Raw genomic sequence first — 21,337 nt, forward strand, 5'->3', positions numbered from 1 at the left:
GACAAAAGGAAGACTGGGGAAAATGTGGGCCTGCTGCTGAATAAGACAGGGCACCTGGTTATACATGACATGGAAAAGGTTGAAGTACTGAATGCCCCCTTTGCCATTTAAGCTTAGACCCTATAATGTGGGAATCTAAGAAGGAAGGAAAGCCAAATCAATTTCTCCCCATTGAAAACACAGATGGGGGCTATTTTAAGCAAGCTAGCACATGCCTTACTGTCTTTTCTTTATTTCATAGGTTAGTTTTATTTTTCGTTGTTGTTTTTTTAATGTATAATGGTATTATAATGGCATATATGCAAACATTCCATTCTTATTTTAGTAAATGCAGTGAGGTAAGATTGACCCTTCACAAAATCTGAGATGTACCTAGGCAGATTCCGAGAGTAGTAATAAGGACTAGGGATTTAATAGCATTCTAATATACAACTTAATGTTTGTTATTCTTCTAATCAGTGCATTACAGAATAAATACAGAAAATACAACTGGGATTGCACAGATTTAAGTATTTATTACAAGAGGTGGTAAACTATGATGCTTTCAAGATTTTATGTAAAATCCACTGAGTTAATTGATTCTCCTTAGATTCCAATGGGCTTTGGCTGAATCCCCTAATGATATTAAAATCCATCTGTTATTAAACATCATGTTTAATACAGCAGTATGCAAATGCTGGGATTTGTAAATACCATTATGCAAAACTTCAGGTCCAATCATGCTCCTCTTGAAGTCTGCAACATAAATTCTGTAGACATCAATAAGAATAGATCTGGGATGTCCATTTTTAATTGCACTGTATACAAGTATTGACAGAAGAATACAATACAGTAATCACAAAATTAAAAAGGCTTCTATGAAACCTACAAAGAAGAGCAGCAGAGAATCAATGAAGTAAAAGCAGTATTTCAAAGAATTATAAATCAGACTTGGCAGTTTTGGAAAACCTACTGAAAAAAAAACGAATGAATTGGCACAGTTTAACAACCTAATTTCTAAGTGCACTTCATAACAACTCTCCTTACAAGCTGCTGTTTTCCCAGAAGATGATGACAAAAAGCCTCATTAGAACATCACTGTTTTATAGTGACAGATTTTATTGCATTGCCAGCTGTGAATCTAAAAAAAAAAAAAAAAGACATCCCCCCTAAAAACTCCTATAAAGGTTCCTAAAAACCCAGTTTTCTTTTGTTATTGTCAAAAAAATAGCAACATAGCACTTCCATGTTTGTGAATACTCACAATTCTATTTTTAAAAAAAATAGAAGTTAAAGAAAAGTGATTTTCATCTTAGCTTCAAAAATAATGTAAAGAAACATTTAAGAACAAGATATTTCAATGATCAGAGAGATATGTACAATGTGATAGATTTGAATCCAATTCTCCTAATATATGCTCATGAATGCAGACTTAGAACCTGTTGATCCTGAGTAATTGTAACTATAAACTGGCAGGATCAGGCTCTTAGCTTCACCCATTATAAGCTTTTTCACAATCTGTCCTAGGCTAAAAAGTATAGATACAGTATATACTCTGTATACTGACTTATACAAAAGGTCTTTTACAGCTCTAACTCTGTTATTGCTAGGCTAAAAAATTAATATTTTGGAACAAATTACATGAATCATAAAGGATAAAATTGAGATGCAGCTTCTGATGACTGAATTTCTACTTGAGCCATTTTGAACTGGGTACACTGTAGCCATTTGCGGAGCACAGATGAGCTATTGTTCATTTGTCCTGACCCCTGTAACATCCTTAGGCTGTGATGGTTGACATTGCTCTGGATGGCTTGGAGGCGTAGCTGTAGTCCAGCAGATAAATGCTGTTGAAATAATGCAAACCATTCAGTTTCCTTCCTTTAATACAGCACTGTGACAGGTACAGGTTGTTGGCCAGGGAAAGTTCTTACAGTTGCCCAAGTGTTGAATTTCTTTCTTCCACATCCTGCACTGTAGTGTTGCCACAGAGGGCAAATGTGCTTACAGAAACAACTCCATATTGACACCAACTCCACGACTTTTATTCTCTTCACCAAAATTTTCTTGACTCACAAACCACTTCGATCCACCTTGCTCTCTCTTACAAGGAGGGCCAGCTGGCACAGTTTTACCTAAGCCCATAATATCTGCTTTAGAACGCAAATCTACCTCCTGAGTCAACAGTCACAATGCTGATTTGTCAGGGGACTCTCAAGCCTAAGACATCAGGAAAACCACAGATCAGGGAACAACCAATCTCAGTAAATATTGAGGAAAGGCCTCGATGCAGAACCAGGTTACAGGAAAGTGTTTCAGAAGGGAAAAGGAGAGCAGTACTGATCACAGGGCAAGTATCTCAGCCAGTGAGATGCTCACACTTGAGATCTTCATCTGGATACACTAAAAGGATCTATTTTGAGAGTGTTTGGAGACCACATCTAGTGATCTTCCAGAATTTACAGGAATGTATAACACCAAGAATAAAAGGATAAGGTACTAGAAAATACTCACCTTTAGGTTTGACTGTATCATTGGCAACCACATCGGTATGAGCTGTAAGATGAGAGGTGTATTTTGTTATTACACAAGTGACTGTAAACATTCTTCAGTTACTGTGAGACAGAGAAGGATATATCTAATGCATTTAGCCATTTGAACTGACATAGTTTGAACCACAAATCTGAGAATGTGGTTATTTTTAAATAATGCATGTGTTTTGGGGAAGGTAACTGTCAGAGGTAAAGAAGCCAGCTTCCCTTGTTTGTAGCTTGATGAATCACTGGTAACAATTATTAATATCCTGTTTAAGGCAATGATGAGAGTACAGAATAAAAACTTGTTAAAGGAAATCACTTATTTTCCTTGTGAGGGTGTTTCTGTATGTGCAGGTGAGCAGTACTGGAATGAATACAGTGAACATTCTGCAACGTGAGGCATTCATTGGGAACTGAAAAAAACATGCAGCAGAGGTTCCTAATAAAATGCCATATATTTAAATGGTAACCAGCATTTTATAAGCACTAGTCACATCAGTGCTTCACTGCAGGATGTAAGACATTCTCTAGGCCTGGTAAAACAGGTAAAAACTATCCAGAATTACAAGGTGAGGAGGTATACAAATCTGTCACTTACTATTGAACTGGACTGGTATGCATTTCATACTCCTGCTCCTTAGGGAAGTTTTACTTCTGAGTAAGTGTAACGTGACAAGCTTATGGAAGACAGAGAGGCATTTCTAGCAAAAGTATTCATGTTTTTCTATATTAATTTAACCACTGAGGTTACTGTTCTAAAATGTTCCTCCAAATGGCATTAAAATTTGCAATTTGCCAATTACGCTTCCGGGAGCTGCAAGTTAAACCTAATCACTACTGACAACATTAGATAAAGTGCTGCTTCCCTTGTGCAAGGAATGATAATTGTTTCAATTTCAGTGCTGTTTTGCTGGAGAATCATATGCAGCTCTGTCAGGACTCATTACTTAAGTCTACCACATGAAGAACCATAGTCAAACCTCAGCATTTACAGAGAGATGAATGCCAAAACAGCTGGAATGCAGCCAGATGCAGCAGACGTGAGCTCTGTACATCCTTCTGTGGGCTCTCACACTAATGAAGTGCTTAATAAAATCCAGTGACTGCTGGAGTGTTCTTTGGTGAGGAGGAAACAGGTAATTATACTGAGAAGCCATGCTCTGTGCCCCAGTGCCATCAACAAAATGTCACTGAAAATTTCATCCAGCATTAATGAAGTTCCTATGCAGACAGCCAGTGGTGACAGGACTGGTGTCAGAAGTACGTCAAGCAAGGAGGGAAGCTAGGTAGAAAACTTAGGATACCCCACTGCATCTGAACCAATTCACTGGACAACTTTTACAGTCAGCTGAGAGAACGAAGCACTTCACATCCAGTTCATCTTGTCCCAAAGCAAGTATCTAAAATAGATCAGGATGAATCATGTCCAAAAATACTGTTTATCTCCACTGACTATAAAGGACACTTATGGAAACTAGCTTATATTGACTCTCTTATGGAGAGGTCTAAGGTTAGATACAGATCTTTGTCCTCCAGCACCACTTCTGTCTTCCAGGGTCTGGACTCATTTAGGGAAACATAACATTCTGCTGCAGGCACAAGCAAGCAAATCCTCTAGTGCTACAGCTGCCAGACAGATAAATGAGACAAGAAGACATTTTTATTGAAGCATTTGAGTTTTGTTAACTAATCCCTAGCCCACCTTTTCTTCACAAAGGAAGAATACATAAAGCTAGTTAGAAAGAAAAGCTGGAAGAACAGAGTGCTGTCAGACAATGTTAAATTTTTTGAGTTTATATTTTCAATGGAATTGTATTGATTCCAAAGCAATTTTTTATGGAAACCAGGCTGTACAATAGACTGGTCACTGTGCTGTTCTGGCTTCCCAACTCTGCTGCCTGCCCAGTTCTCTAGAAAGATACCCAGCAGCTGCTGGAGCTACCTAGAACCCCTGGATCTCTAAAAATGGCCTTGTGATTGGTGAGCTGTTCCTGTCTTTACTGTAAGCCCCCAAGTTCCTCAGAGGTACATTTGATGGTCAGACAAAGATGTGATCAGCAAGGAGCTGGTCCCCGTCATCAACAGCTATCACTGGGATGGCCAGTTTCCCAGTTCCTTTGACATAGAAAAACAGGAGAAAAATTGAACACTTCCATTTAAGCTCTCCTAAAGCAGAATGCTTCCCCTCAGAGGAATATATCATGAATTAAATATAGATGCAGGTATATGTGCATCTGTGTAAATGTGTGTGTGTATATATATCTCTCACTACAATTTAGTAAGAAAATTAAATGCATAATGGTTGAAATGTTTTCACAAGAAAGCAACTTTGTTTTCTGCAGCAGACTGGTAAAGATAGTCTAATATCAGATCCAAAAAATATCCTCTGTGAATATATGGAATGGCTCAAAGACTATAGGAAGTAATCAAGACTTGTCTCAATGCTATCAGTGTGACTTTAATTTAATAGCAAAGGCCAATGGTACCAGGAGGAGGAAATAACACAACACCAACATAAGGAGGAGATGAAGGAGTGCTTATCTCAGATGTAAAGAAAGGTCTTCTTTCAGTGAAGGAGATTGTTTATGTCATCTCTTTCTTGCTTGTTTTATGACAAATTTCCCCTCACTTGTCATACATGACCACCTAGGTAGGATAGCTATCCCATAAACTGCCTGGCACCATGTGACATGCACCACCTTCTCATTTTGGTGCATTAAAAATGTGTGTGTGGAGTCATGCCATGACTTCATTGACAAAGTAAGTTCTTGCAGCACCTGAATCCTTAGATGGAATAAAAGTCACTGCAGTAAACATCATTATATGAACGATAAATGGTCAATATTTATCATTACTAATGTGCTCTGTTCCAAGAGAAAATAATTGGTAATTATTAATTTTGCTGAATGAATCTCTGAAAGTGTTAACAATGTTCTGTATAAAAAAATATCTCTTACTACACTATGTCCTTTCCTTCAGTGAAAACTAAACCTTGTTTGAAAGACTTACATCTAAAATAAAAGAAATAAAAAGCTTTAAAACATAAGATAAAATTGTCTAGAATAAAACAAGCTACCAAAAGACTGTCCAGTCAACTGTTTTCAAAGAATTGTCATCCTTGCAGACTTCTGAAGTAGGAATAACAAAATTCAGATCCACTTCACAGCCACTGAAGAGTATCAAATTTGATTTTTTTTAAATTATAGAGAAGCCACTCACAGGTTCCTCTGTAAACTTTGTGCTGCTGAATCTCTGAAGGTCTTAAACAATACAGTAAGTCTTTCCCTAAATTATGGCACTTACTTTTCAGATCTACAGTATGTACTTTTACACTTAGTTACTTATAAAAAAGATACAGTAACCCGGAACTAAAAATCCTATAGTACCATTATGTATGTATATTGTTCCTTCAGGATTTCACTTTAGGGCTGAATGAAGGGGATTTGGTCACCCAAATTCTTCTCTTCCATCTCCCATCCACTAAACATGAAAGCTTAGCAACTTAACTCTGAGTTTCACAGTTTTATGAGCTTGATTTTGTAGTAACAACTATGTCCTTTTAACCTGATTTAGCAAAGTATTGATATATACTCTCAAATATAACCCCCTTGAAAGCATTCATTTGAATTGTGACAGGGTTTTGGCCCTAAAGGCCTCTATTTTCACAGCTTTAAAGCCATTCTTCATCCTTGTCAAGTTCTGAACATCCTGGATGGCTGAAAGAGAAGCCCACATGTCTTCCAGGGACAGCCATAATCATTTTAACATCCCTTAGTGACAGAATTTCTGTAGTGAATCAAGCCATTACTGACTATAAACCTGTATTTTCACAGTGAATGTGAATACTTTTATGCCAGTTGACATAAAGACCTTCAATTTTAGCTACTTTATTTTCAATTCTTGCTTTACTGGAGTAAAGCAATAGTCAGAAGTTTCCTTTACAGCAATAGAAGAACTATATTAACCTTAACTACTTGATTTGCTTATATTTCATGTGAAAACTTTCTTCAGAATAATGCACTGTGAAAACATGTATAAAAGGCTAGTAAAATCAATTTATGCTTGTGAGACTACCCTACTCCTTTGGGAATCTATTCTGCAAACACTGTGGTAACCCAAAGGAGACTGACTACTGATTTCTAAAAAATCAACAGGTACACATAAAATAACAAGAAAACCACTGTGGCACAAACGTTTTGTTATCCACCTAAAAACGGGAGACTCGGCACAGTGAGGTGATCTGCAAAGGACCCATGATGATTAAAAGATGGCTAAAAATTCAGACACTAGCTAGAAGTTCCCAAAGTCAGCAACATCAGTTACGTCTATTAGAGGGATAAGACCATTGCAACAATGTGAAGAGGAAGTAGATTAAATATTGCTTTAAAAAAATCAGGAGAACTTGAATTTGAGATTATGGTCTGGTCTTCTTACCAGAGATTTTACTTTTCATTATGCTCTACTACATTTTATTTCTGCATTATCATTCAACTTCAGTTTCTTCCACTTTCTTTTTCTCAGTGGGAGGGGAAACAGAAGACAGTATGTTTAGAAATCACAATAGTCAGGCAACAGCATTAACTAAATATTCATGGTATGGTACACCTACCTTTACAAAGATAGTAGAGTTGCATTCCTGTAAAGCCTCCATTAAACTGATCACATGCAGGCACACCATTTCCACCATCTTGGAAAAAAAAGTCAAGCATAAAATCAAAAAATGTCCAGCATAACAATGTAGTAAGCTAAGCCAACACTCTCTAAACACAGTCTTCCTGTATTTGCTGGGCAGTTATACTGAATCACTAGATGTGCATTTATTAACCACTAACATACAAGACTAAATACTACATGAGCACATACAGGACATTTTTTTAATTTAGTTTTCTCCTGATGTGATAACATCTATCTATTAAATATTTCAAGTGCTTGATGTATTTTAATTCATATCACACATCAAAACAAGTTTCCTTCAGCTTTGTTCTTTTCAGACATCATAAATTGTTTTTATTTTGCTGTGTAGTTCTCATCAATCTGTGTGTCACGAATTGGTATTTTTATTTACTGAATCTTTGAAAATTAACATACTCACAAAAACCATCTTTTTATCCACCATCAAAAGACAATTTATTGTTTTGAACTGACAGCTAGTCTGTAAGTCTTCCATTTTGTACCACAATTTATGACAGATGCAAATATCAGTTATTTAGTAGTAGACAGCATTTTATGTTTCATATTGTGTAAATTCATAGATACAAGACAAACACCCTGAGCCAGCAGTGAGTATTTACAGTGCCTGTCTAAACTACATGTAAACTCCCCTCAATAATAATAAACTTAGCTTTTATGTTGTGCTTTTCATCTTCAAAGTGCTTCACAAACACTAAGTAATTAACCTCACAACACCCCTGTGAGACCGGCAAGTATTACTATCTACATTTCAAAGAGCAATGGCTGAGGCAGAGAGCTTAATAACTTGCACTAAAGCCACTTAACGATATACTTTCAGAACCAGCATTGGAACTTAGGACTTCCAGGTCATGTTCTTGTCCTAAGGCTTGACAAGAGGCTTTTGTGCCTGACTAAAGAACTGGCTGGTTAGAAACATTACCCACACTTCCCATTTCTTCAAATGGAGCTTCATGAAGTACTGTTCCCAAAAGCGGCTTGTGAACCACAGAGACCTCACTAGGTGTCAGAGGCTAAAATATCATCTAAAGACAGCTATAGGTGGCCCTTGCCTGATATGGACAAAACACAAGCAAATAGTAATTGGTTCAGAGACATTCCAGTGCAGCCCACACAATGACAATTATAAGGGTAAGGTCCACGCCTGCCTGGGATGGAAGATGTTTCACATGGGGAAAGGGGAATTACATAAAATAATTTCCATAGAGATAGCAGGTCTACATTTAAAAAAGAAAAAATAAAATCCAAACAAACACAGAACGAAAAAACTCGAAAGCACCAAACCTTAAAAACCCAAACCTTAAGAGCACCTGACTTAGTGGACTGGGCTGTGTATAAAGGATGTTTCTCACTCAAAGCTAACATCAGGCTCCCCAGAGCCAGAGCTACTAGTTAACGTCTCAGTTAAAAAGTTTTGACCCGTCATGACTTTCTGAGAAGTGGGAAACAGTAGGTCTTGCCCATCAGAAACAAGTTCTTAATCCTAAGCCTGCAGGCACAGAGAATCATTAGTCAAGGGCAAGCAATGGTACCAGCTATGAGAGGGCTGCTGGGACCCCTCTGGGTTCTTATTGTACAAAATTGCTCCAACAGCAGTGAGTATTTGAGATAAACAAATGTTTAAAAGTTATTTCCAAATAAATAGTCTGGATGATTTCTGGATGTAGTGAACATTTCCTTTTCAACTCTTATCTCTAGAGATATTTCCTTCAGGTCATTCATTACTCAAAAGTGAAGTGATATTTATTCAGCTTATTTTTGATGAGTGGCCAGTGAGTTATGAATAGTCAATTGTCAGCAGTTGTGCATTTTTTCACCATCACATGGCAAAAAATAATCAAGTGAATATTCACAGAATTATCCCAGAACACTTCATTGCTGCTGTAAGGCAGAGTCAGATAAAACAAGAGATCACAGTTAAGAGCAGGATATATGATTCAAGGAGCTCTTAATCCAACAAGCAGTGACTCTAGCTCTTGATTCTGATTCAGGCAGAACCTGGTTAGATCCTGTTTCAGGCCCACTGCAAAGTTAAACCACTACTAATTAGCTATCCCTTTAATTTCTCAAAAGCAACAAAGTCACTTTATGATGTTATTCATAGTCTGTTGTACTCCACTGAAACACTGAAGCAGAGCCAAGCCCTCTCCAAGTTTAATCTGTACTAAATCTGTCTGCAGCACCTGACTCACCACTTTGTTATGTGCCATTAGCTGGAGGATGCTCGGTGTCACTCGGCTCCAGAACTCCAGGGCTGTAAGGATGGCTGTAAAGCTAAATTCATTCTGATTCTGGACTGTCGGAGCTACTGCTGTTTGCTCGCAGTACACTGTCCAGAGCTGAGCAAATATAAATGCATGGAAGAGGGAACACATGTGCAGAACAGATGTCTGTACAGAAACAGAAAATACAAGAAAATGTTTATTTAAGTAAGTGCATTGGGATACAGCACAGAGGCTTTCATCAAAGCACTTCTCTGTCATGCATCCCAAGACTGTGCAGTCTCACCCCTCCCGTTTCTATATTTCCCTCTAAGTAGGAGCCAGTAAGTCAAGTACACTTGATAACATCTTCTCCATGTTTAAAAAATGGGTTTATATTTTCAGACTAAAAACTGCATTTGCAAACACACTCCCATGCAATCTAAGAGTATGGCATTAAGGTCAGTTCCTTTAAAAGAAGGTTAGTTTTGCAAAACAGGTATTCAGGACTAGTTCTGAGGCTTTCTTCATGGAAAATTTCACTGCAATCTATGGAAGGCCTAGAGGCCCTGGCATATATGACTCCATTTCAGAAATGCTGCTGGATTAAGTCATTCAGCTTCTGATCACCTGAAAGGATGGCTATCATACAAAATACATGCTCTTACATGTGTTCTGTTAACCTGTCATCCATTTCTACTTTGTTGGGACTGCTCACAGTCACAGGAAAACAGTCAAGTAAAGTAAGTTTTGAAAAACTAAGAACTCATTTTGCATACTCAGGCATGGCTCTTTGCTAATCCTTGTTATATCTCACAGTGTCTGAGCCTCCAGGAGTGCTGGACATTAACTACTTCACTACAACAAAGATACTTCTGGCCAGAGATGTTTTCTCAGTTTGCAAGTGCAACAGGAATTCATGCTCTGTGGTCGTCTGACTGCACCAAACATCGCAATGGTTGCCTGGTAACTGGAAAGAGGTATTTGAAAGAGCACAAAAAGGCCAAAGAAATGAATGGGAAGCACCAGTGTCTTGGCTAGGTGAAGGGAAAGAAAGGAGGATTTTATGTACAAGATAAATGTGTGATCATTCCACTTCTGTCACTAATAAAACCTTGTTGGTGTCAAAGACTGCTGCTATACTTGTGTTAAACTACTCTCACAAATGTCTTATAATCTTCAATAACTCTTCTTGTCCTGAGCACCTTGAGAAAAAAGTTGTGCTTGAATCATCACTGTTTGCAATTATTTTGATCATAAAATTATTTACAAATTATCCAGTCTGACTATACAACTAGAATAAAAAATTTTCTGAGAGATTTGCTACAATTTAGGTCATTGCTAAAGCTTCAGTTTGAAATTCAGTTTTTCCTTCCTCATTCCTGTGCTGAGACATTTTGAAGTAGTTGAACTTCAAACCTAATTGTAGTGATTTCATCAGTTTTCCATGCATAAAGAGGCAGCTATGTAAAAAAACCTAGAGATCTCTTTCCCTAGATCCCAGATTTTATTAAGGTTTTATCCCTCCTTTTTTGTTATAAAAAAATTATAAGTGCTTGCAATAAGGCCAACACACAACACCTCTCCACATACAACACAGAATCCCTTACCTTTGATTGCTCTGGAAACCCAATCAGAATAACAATAAGGTGGTCAGCAATTTGTGAGCCTGCATCCAGTGGAATAGGCATGCAAGATGATGGAGAATTTGGACAGACAACATTATGTGTCAGAGACCCCAGAAGTAGCCAGGACAGCAAACGAATGTGTGAGACACATTCTATGAACTCTTTGGGCCTGTCAAGAGAGAGCAGATTTTAAACAATTATAGCTTTTCTGGCTTTCCCCAAAATATGGAGTCTCCTTATGCACATTAAGCAGATGCAGTCTCAGTGTGCTGGAGGCACAGATCATTGGTACAGCTTGAGAGAAGACTTAGACTACACAGAATTTAGTGGACAGGTAGTCCAGGATAAATCTAGGACAAGAATACATAGTCAAACAGCCTAGACTCAAAACATCTCATTTGTTGTCATGGTAAGACAAGGGACAGTATCTCCCTTTTTTTAGAAGATAAAACGCTGCACATCAGGATTTATCACAGTGAAAAGGGACAAAAAACATGTCTTGAGCAGGATTTCTCACACCTAACATTAACTAAATGAAGTTAGTATTTTTATCATCACATCAGTAGGCTTATCCTTAAGAGTTCTCACTCATTTGTACTCCCTAATTTCAAAGGCCATTTCCCATTGTATTCTCAGTAATTCCCAAAATATTTTCTATCATTCTAGGATTGATCAGGCACTTGTGTGCTTTTCACTGTCTGCATCTAGATCAAGAATCAAGATAATTCCCAAGGTAACTCCAGTCAAGCCACTGAAGTTACCTCCACTGTCCCTTTGGCATGTACTTCAAATATTACATTGACAAACTCCTCAGTTAAGGATCAGGGAGCTGCTGACCAGCTGCTTCTATGTCCCACTCCCATTATTCCCTACTGTGGGTCTTATCTACGGAATCTGGCAATAAACACAGAACTTGGTGAAGATTTCTAACTCATTTTAGTATTCCTTTCTGTGGAAAAGCATTCTCACCCTTGTTGCATTGCAGAAGGAGGATGGTAAAGCCAAGGCAAATATCGGATCACAGCTTTGTTGTCTCTGTGGTTTCCCCGAGTGATTTCCATAGCAGCAATCTGAGCTAAACCAACTTTCAGATGTCCACCAAATGTGTCTTCATGCAGTGGCTGAGAACAAGTCTTCATGTGACTCTGTAAGGCAAAGATCTGATTTCCTACCCAAAAACTAAGCTCTTCCAAGCAACAGCATGTTTTATTTCATTTCACTTCAATTCTTTCTTAGGATCTCTAACTGTGTCTACAAAACAAAACCCGGAAACAGATTTTTAAAAATTCTCCAGCGCCTGTATTAGTATTAGTCCCTGTATTAGCTGTATTAGTAACAGCTTGATATGCAGATCTTTCCACAGAGGGTCATATTTTCAAGAGCCTACACAAAATATAAATTGTACAAAATGTATAGGCAGCTTTTGTCTCAGCAAACTCAACAGCTGATAAATACAAACTAATGCTTGCACATCCAGAGAGCTTAAGTGAAGATGGAAGAATCTAACCATTTAACAAGACAGCATCTGGGCAGGAAGTGCCTTCCCTGTACAATATTCCATTTACAGATTCAGAAAGAATAATAATAATGGCCAGTCTTCGCGAGCGAAGATTTGGGAAAGGTCATTAACCCTTCGAGCCTGCGCAGTGGATTTTTTAGGTGAGACCCAGCGTGCGCTGAACTGAGCCCACCCTTTAATCCTGAGGTTCATCTGCCGGGGCCAAGCAAGCTTGGACAGTGGCAGTGAGGTCCCCAGGATGTAGGTTTGTTTAGAGTGACCTTCTCTTAGATGGATTGCCTTACAGGGCTGACGAGCTCCATCTGCCCGGGGGGCTGGGAATCGAACCCGGGTTGCAGCGGTGAGAGTCCAGCACCCTAACCACTAGACCACCAGAGGCCCCAGATTCAGAAAGAAGCTCTCACTTATTCACCAGCAATATGACTATATTGCACTATTCTGTTGTTACAAATGCCTTAGAACCCTGGAAATAAAAAGGGCCAACCTTTTACCAAGAAATACATATATATTTATTCCTGGAAAGATGATTTATTATCCTGCTTTGCCAGCTTTAAGGAATGTTTCATTTGTGCTTCTTGAAATACTTCTATATTTCTATTAAGCTAACTTTGCATTACCTTCTGCTACTAGACTATAACAAAATACATGCTAACTGCAGTTGCTTGCTTAAAAGGAGAGCCATATGCTTTGTACAAGAAAATCTAGGTCATCAGTTATTCAATTATTATAATAGGATAAAAAAATCAGTGAACCAATAATATTTTTGTAACAGATAAGTATCTGACTCCAGAAACTTACACTCTCAAAAATCACTTACTTAAAGTCTTTTTCAAGAGAAAAAACATCCTGTGTACCAGTATGAATATCTAATGGCTTTGTTATACAGCCAGGTAAAAACGATAGACAGGTATGTAGGCAGATACATTATACACCTTCAAAAATGTGGAATTTTCTAAATAAAGCCTTGCCAAACTTTGCAAGCTGTTATCCCAAAGGGATAAAAAGCATCATAAACTGAATTGAAACAGTACACTGAAATGTGATTATCTTCAGAATTAACATTTTTACCTTTTCAATAATGCAGTAGTTGCTAATACAAAGGACTGAAAATAATTAACCTCTTTCAAAAAAACTATTCTCAGACACGCAAAAGACAATATCAGGCAAGAATAAACAAACAACTATTTCTCTTCACTCAATTCCTACAGAGAGTAGAAATTTCCAAAGTTGAACACACACATTAAAATTTTGCTGTTGGGATTGTTACTGGTCATATAAATCATATAGCATTCTTAGTTAGCTTGGTACTCCAGATGCTGTTGATAATACATACTTGTAGTAAGAAACTGTACAACTGGATGATCTTAGGACTCACTTCCTAGTGAGTAACACCTCTGTTAATAAAACCCAAGTAATGTAAGTAAATACATTAAATGAGCTTACAAGAATTTGAATCTAGATTTTGTGACTTTGTTTAAAGTTCTGACTATTTCAGAAATCAGAAATGCTTACAAATATTTTCTCAACTATGTTGAAACCACAGAGTAAGTTTTATCTGGTCTGGTTAAACAAGAACTGCCCTTTAATTTTCCAAGACATACAAAGCTTATTTTTTACAATACATAATGTTTTAGTCATATTTGACTCTCCTATTATGCTAATCTTGTTCTCAGATTCCTATATGACATGGCTAAATCAAAACAACATGTAATTTTAGACCATCGGGTTCTGATGTAGTTTTAAACAGCCAGACCACGTATTTGGGAAGCTTCTTGTCCAATTTCAAAACATAAAAGTGAAAAACCAGGTAGAAGTTTTAGGAATTCTAGGTTTTGATCAGCTAATGATTACTAGGATGCTTTCATGAAATGCATTCCTAAATAAAATATTTTATGTTGACAGAAGTATTTTCCTATCACTCCTGCTACAATCAGCATCCAACTAATGAAAATAAACCAAAAAGCAGTTTCAACTACAGAGGTAAGACCAATATTTGGGTTTTCCCCACCTCAACAGAACATAACCTAAAAATGAAAACAACTTCCATTAGAAAAAGGACACCCCCTTTTTTCAGTGTCTGTTTGTGTATAGAAGAGACACAGGATTCCTCCAGAGGAGTGTACTTAGTCATACAGGCAAGGACTTTTATGTTTCCCTGTTATATTAAACACCACCACTACTTCTCAGAGTGACTTTGCTATGACATTAGCTTATCATCAACATTTCAGAAAAACTTATCATTAGCTTATCATCAACATTTCAGAAAAATCAAGCCTGCATTTCTATTGTGTGCTCACTATATTTGAATCAGCCTCCATTTCAACACTGCATAAGCTACTTTTTACTGATCCCCCAGAAATCTCTAACCTATAGCAGTACTAACAGCTTTTTAAAATAGAAAGAAAAAAAAGTTGTCACTCATCCTCAAATACTTCTCCCAGGCAGGTTCCTTACAGAAAATACACTTCTTCTAAAAAACGTACATACACTTTAAATCAACGTATGCTCAGAACCAACCTTTAATTTGGTTAAGGTATGCATATCTGCAATGAAATCCAGCACTTCCCCAACATACTGCCTCATGCATTCCATTGCTGCTGTTCCACACTAAAACACAACAGAAATAAGTTTAAGTAGCAGGTTTTGAATGTTCATGTTTTTGTCTTTGTTTCTTCTTCACCAGAATACGTCTGTCTCAAATTCTTTATTTTACTTTTTAGTTAGATTACTTTAATTAAGAATAGGTATGCTTTGATCTTCTTCTTCTATCTGTAATATGCCCTCTTATCTGATTACAGAATAAGAAGATGGCCCAGTGTCTGTAAGCTTCTTCATGCATCATAAAATACTCTTATCCGCGACAGCGATAAAAGATTAACTCATGAAACTTGCAAGAATACCCTGTCATGTCATCCTGAAATTTACAGTGGTCCAAAATCAAAGTTTTAAAAACACGATGAGAATTTAACAACTCAGTTTTTCAGGCAGCTGAGCATTTCTGCAAATGGAAACAATAATCTATAACTGAAATTCAGTCACACGCACAGATGCCCTTATATTCACATTAATCATGATGGAAAAATAGTATAAATAACTGTCTTCAGGTATTTTATGTGTAAACATCACTGAAATGAACATCACTGAAATTTACTTTTTTTCCCTTTTTTAAAAACTAACGAGTATTTCTGATATACTCCTGAAGCAAAATCATTCAAAATACAGCTTCTTAATGGCACTTAAGCTACAAACTGCTTCAGTTAGATCTTAAAGGTATGAGCATTGAGAAGCCACATGTGCCAGAGCAAGAACGACCCCAAAGGGAAAACAAAAGGACTCCATGTGGTGCTTGCTGTATTTCTGCAGTACAAATTTTCATAATCCTTTTCCTAGAACATAGTGAGAAATGCGAATCTGGCCTTCAGCTAGTACACGATGTGCCCAAGGTGCGCAAAGCAGTCAACGGAACAAAGCTGTCAGATTAAATAGAGACTTTGAACAGACCAGAGAACCCTGGAGACAAGCTTTCAGAAGGTGATACCACCAACCCACTAGGTATCAAATAAACTTCTGTTTCTATGTTAATAGTCCGAGGTGAAGACAATGCTAGCTGAATTCAAGGGGAACTATGAATGCCTCATGCTTAGGGGCCAAGTTAAAGCAATGATTAACTTTTGAAGCTAAACGATGAAATTATTAAATTAAATATCCTTTTGAAGTCACAAAAGACTACTTTATCCAAAGTCATATGCTCAGGGCGAAACATTGCAGTAGAGTTTACAGAAGAAAACTACTCCTCTTTGACCTCTACTTAATTAACTACACTTTGAAGCACAGAGGCTGATTACCCTATCTGAGTATACAAATAAACCAGATTTAGTTTTGATCACAAAATTATTAAGCCTTAATTGAGTTTTAGTGGCTGAAATTTGAAAAACTGCTAGCATTCCTAAACAACTGACCCGGGCACTCCTCATTTTTGTATGGTAATATCAACCTACACAGTGCTGAACTGTGCCACCTTCTGGCTTTTCAAAGGTTGTTTCTGTCAGTTTCCATGATAGAATAAAAACCAAAATAAGTAAAATAAGGTCACCCTGTCAGTATATCCTCCATCTAGTTTATGTGTACGAAGGATTCCACGTGGGTTTCAGAATATTGAAAAGCAGAATTATACAAGATACTATACTCCAATCTCTGAAAATAATGCTCAGTTGCACAAGACTTCTTTCCAACAATGTACTCTGTTTCATTCAGAGCCTGATTTTCTATGATTTCTTCTGAAATGATCACATTCCTATCACAGCTTCCAACACCAGTGTTAGTTTATCTATTTAAAGCAAGTATAAATTAAAATATTCTGTTGGGAGGAAAGGTATTATTAAAGATTAGCATTTAAAAAATCATGAACTTCAGAAGATAATGGGAAAGATCCTATCCCGTCATCCCTAAAGCTGACACACATATTGGGAAACATTTTCCTCGCTCAGCTTGTGAAGCAAACCTGGGCTAACCCTCTTCCATCTGTTTGGGTACTCAGTCACATGTGTCATGGAACAAGAGAAGACTTCCCACTGTGCTACTTCCTCGCATATTCACCAGGGGCATGCTCAGTGCCTAGGCAAATAGGAGTACTTGTAATTTAGTACTCCTAAACTAAACTCATCATCAGGATATAGATGAATGCTTTACACAGTGCCAGGAATATACCATTAACTCCCTTCTTTAACCAAATAATCTTTTGTGAGAATGGAGGCAATGGCTTGTAGCTTTTCACTCTGCTACTATTTTTTGAGGCATTCAGCTGGTCTGTTCCCCACACAGAATAGTAGAAGGTCTTGATTTGTCTTGAGCGCAGGTTCCACTGAAGTAGTTACATGACTAAAGATTATCAGTGAAACTAAGGGAAGCAACATCAAGTTCAGAACTTTTCCAAAATTAATAAAAAGGATGAAGCATCTCAACCTCTGCCTGTAATACATCTTACCAACCAGAGGAAAAATGAAAAGGAAAGAGCATTAAATTTAAGAAAACAAGCTGAATAAGATATTTTTTTAAAAAACAGAACAACAGAACTAAGAAATACACTTTGATTCAGTACTTACTCCAGGCATTGAGGCAATCATCTGTTTATGCAAGATTGTTGACTCAGCTAGTTTTGTTCCAGCATCTGCACAAACAAACTAAGAAAAAATTAAATACAAGTTATTTTTCAAATTTTTTGGAATAACCCAAAGACACTAATAATTTATTCATTACTTCATTAAAATCAGTCCAGCTGTCTTGATTTTATTCACAGTAATTTGCCCTTCTAGACCTCTTTCTTCACAAACAACCTAGTTAACTCATCATTATAAATAAGATAAATATAATGAAAAAATTCTGACTTTAATGTGCTTAATTAACACATATGCTGTGCAGGAGCAATTTGGAGAATACTGCATAATAAATCAGACTTTCTTTATGAACAAATATATATATACATATTTTCTATTCCTTCTATATATCAAATCCTCCTCATTCATTATAGAATAAACCATGATAAAGAATAACAAGGTAGAACATGCTATATTCTTCACTGTGATATAACATGTTCACTGAAGTTCTGCAATGATGAATTATATAAACAGTTTTGAAGATGAGACCATACTGGTATGGTGTCATATAACTTCTGCACAATACAGGCTGCAGTATTACATAAACAAGGAGTTTCTGAGAGATGGTCAGTGTCATTCTGTTATAGTAGAATATTTCTAATTGCTCTTACGCTTTTATTTTCCTTGCTTTATTTTTCTTTTTTCTTATTTCTTTTTATTTCCAAATCCCTTGACCTAAAATCTCCAATGTCCACATCATTCATATATTAAACCAGCTAATACTGTTATTTAATCATTATAAGATTCAATAAGGCATTGGACACCCTGCAGATGATTTGCTTGTTCCTACAACTTCTTGTCCTAACACTACATTTGCACTTGAGCAATTTCTGTCCATAGTGATGCAATGGAAATTTCTAAGAAAGAGCAGACAGAAAATAACTGCCAAACTAAGGTCTAAGATTTAATTTTCTTTCTGGAAAATTAATACCAGAGTACTTTCACAAACTAGGACAGATATTGACTACACAATATAATTTATGGTTGTCTAATGCACGTGTGTTAGCAGTACTCTCAATGACCGACCACTTCGTGAAAATTTCAGAATATCCTCTACAGACCTAGAATTTACTCTTCCACAAGCTTTACCTTTCAATTGGATTTAATCTGAACTCAGACTGCCAACCAAGACTTGGAAACTACTTCACCTGTCTTGACAAAAAGTCTGAGACATACTTGAGTTTAGACTAATAATCTAACTAGTTATCCTCAGACGCTAGCCTGGCTCCAGTTGACTCTTCTTCTGGTTAAAATTTATTTTACACCAGAATGAGCCAAATAGAAATAAACCAGGAATCTAACTCATATGTCAGATGAGACATGGCCTGGTCCTCTTCTGTGCCACAGCTATAATAAGTACATGGAAAGCAAATGAAAGCCTTAGGGTATGGGCATATCAATCCAGCAAAGACCGATGAGTCTTAGTTCAAACAGCAACCATGACTCTCCACTTCTCTTTTAAAAAGGACCATTAACGGACTTAGGCAAACAGATGACAGATTTTCTCTTAATGGACCCTATTTCAGAAAGAGCAATGCTGACACTAGGTCCACTGGACAACAGAGAGGTTGTTTTCCTGTGTAAACAATTTTTCAGTCAACCATTTTTGTGCAGATTTGGCTTCTCTTGTACTACATCAGCTGCAAAAAAAGACCATAATTCCATGACGAATCTGGCTGAGTATATTTAGCACCTAACAATTCAGCGCACTGCTACAACCACTGTACAGGACTCAACATCTAAGTCACAAAAAACCCTCACCAAAGACAAATGTCATTTATTTCAGACATTTTCTTTTCAAAACAACAACCAGAAACAGCACCCAAAGGAACCTCTACTGGTCTGCTGTAAGCTTTCTAAAAAAGCAGGAGAGCTATATAAAAAAAAACCTATATATCTATAGCTTTTCTGTATCTTTTGTACAGAAGAGTTTGGGTTAAATAAGAGATATTAATTTATATGTAAAAAAACCTGATAAATTTAAGTCAACCTCTAGTGAATAATTAGGCCTTGTTTAGCTTATTTTTCTCATTGTCAGACTGGCAGTTCCAGGCATCCTTCCTGAAGTTGCAATGCAGTCAAAAAAGGATCACAGAATCAGAATCATTTAGGTTGGAAAAGACATTAAGACCAGAGTCCAACCATAAACCTAACACTGCCAAGGCTACCACTAAACCATATCCTTATGTGCCACTCCACTCCATCACTTCCCTGGGCAGCCTGTCCCAGTGCCTGACAATCCTTTAGTGAAGAAATTTTTTCCTAATAGCCAACCTAAAACTCTTCTGGTGCAACTTGAGGCCATCTTCTCTTGTCCTTTCACTTGTCACTTGGGAAAAGAGACTGACCCCGACCTCACTACAACATGGGGAAACCAAACTCAAAATGAAAAATTTCTTACATTTCCAGTCCAATTCATTGTCATTTATGTTGTTTCTCTCTACAAATATTATAATACATTAAGATGTCATTGGCAAGCAATTTCATGCCAGTCGTGTAAAAAAACAAAAAAAGGGAAAAAAAAGGGAAAGAAAAATACCCCGACAGTGTAAAAAAATGAGAAATGGGTAAGTAGTTGTCATGCATCTTACTGGCATTGCCTGCTGAGGTACAGCTGCAGTGTAATGTCTAAACTGTAATGTCTGCTGACTGTAATGGATCATCTATACATCATAATCTGTATATATTATACATCTACTCATAATCAGATGTTTTAAAATATATACTCTTATAAACATATTATATGTCACCTTAAATCTTTTCGTTCAGTAATTAGTGGATTAGATCTTCACAGAAACATAAAGTGAAACCACTAGATATACACTAGCTCCTCCCAAAATAGGAGTCATCTAAACAAAACAGATCAGATACACTGAATCTTAGAGCCTGACTGAACAAGCAAATTCTAAAGAGACACTAATACAATCTGAAGTTAGTGAAAATCCTGAAGATGTGTGCTAATGAAATGTGAGCAGGAGAAAAGCAATGGGAAACAAAATGCTGGGTGAAGAAGCAGTTCCTATGGAAACCCATGGAACAGCAGCATGTACATGATGGCTTTCATTTGCTAGGACAAATCAAGGAGACAGACTTTCTGTATCCTTTATCATCCAGGACACCTTTGCAATGATTGGAGTGATATGGTTAAAATTCTCATTCTTTGTGAAGTGGGATAAAGTTAACTCTCATCTTAGCACTTATGTCACCAGTGACACTGATGGCACTATATAATCTGGAAAAATGTGGGTGTCAAATGTACATTTCTAGGAATTCCTTTGTTAGTCAGCCCACGACTGATTTATCATTAAATTAAAGTGCTCCTAGCTTCTTTGTTATCTGGAACATTTTGATGGAATCTCTGTATTCTGTGTGCACTGTCTGTATGGAATCTTGCATACAGACTCACATGTCCATGGAGACACGACTGTTGGAAATTAAAGCCATTTCTGTTTGGTGCTGTGTTAATTCTGCTATGGCCTTGTTGATTCAAATCATACAATTTAAATTAATATTGTAGTGGTTCTGTGTGGTAAATGAAATAATCCCTTCGTTCTATTAATGACACCAAAGAAAATTTAAAAAATCAGATATGTATGCGTTTTTACTAGCAAATTTCTTAAATTACAGTGGG

The 21,337-nt window shown here is 37.0% G+C and overlaps 1 protein-coding gene across 9 annotated transcripts in view; it reads right to left on the minus strand.

Moving 5' to 3' along the window:
* Window positions 1-392: 392 nt before the first annotated feature.
* The window catches only part of UNC79 (unc-79 homolog (C. elegans)), a 108,419-nt gene continuing 87,474 nt past the window's right edge, over window positions 393-21,337 (minus strand). For all 9 annotated transcript variants that reach the window (XM_017813902.1, XM_017813908.1, XM_017813901.1 and 6 more), the window contains 8 exons: window positions 17,656-17,733; window positions 15,071-15,160; window positions 12,004-12,179; window positions 11,017-11,203; window positions 9,398-9,595; window positions 7,126-7,203; window positions 2,494-2,535; window positions 393-1,826 (listed from right to left, as the gene is read on the minus strand). In XM_017813902.1, coding sequence (XP_017669391.1) covers window positions 1,626-1,826; window positions 2,494-2,535; window positions 7,126-7,203; window positions 9,398-9,595; window positions 11,017-11,203; window positions 12,004-12,179; window positions 15,071-15,160; window positions 17,656-17,733 — 1,050 coding nt within the window. In that variant the 3' untranslated portion in view covers window positions 393-1,625. The remainder of the gene's footprint in view (window positions 1,827-2,493; window positions 2,536-7,125; window positions 7,204-9,397; window positions 9,596-11,016; window positions 11,204-12,003; window positions 12,180-15,070; window positions 15,161-17,655; window positions 17,734-21,337) is intronic.

The sequence above is a fragment of the Lepidothrix coronata genome, unplaced genomic scaffold, assembly GCF_001604755.1.
Source record: "Lepidothrix coronata isolate B3197 unplaced genomic scaffold, Lepidothrix_coronata-1.0 Scaffold43, whole genome shotgun sequence".
NCBI lineage: Eukaryota > Metazoa > Chordata > Aves > Passeriformes > Pipridae > Lepidothrix > Lepidothrix coronata.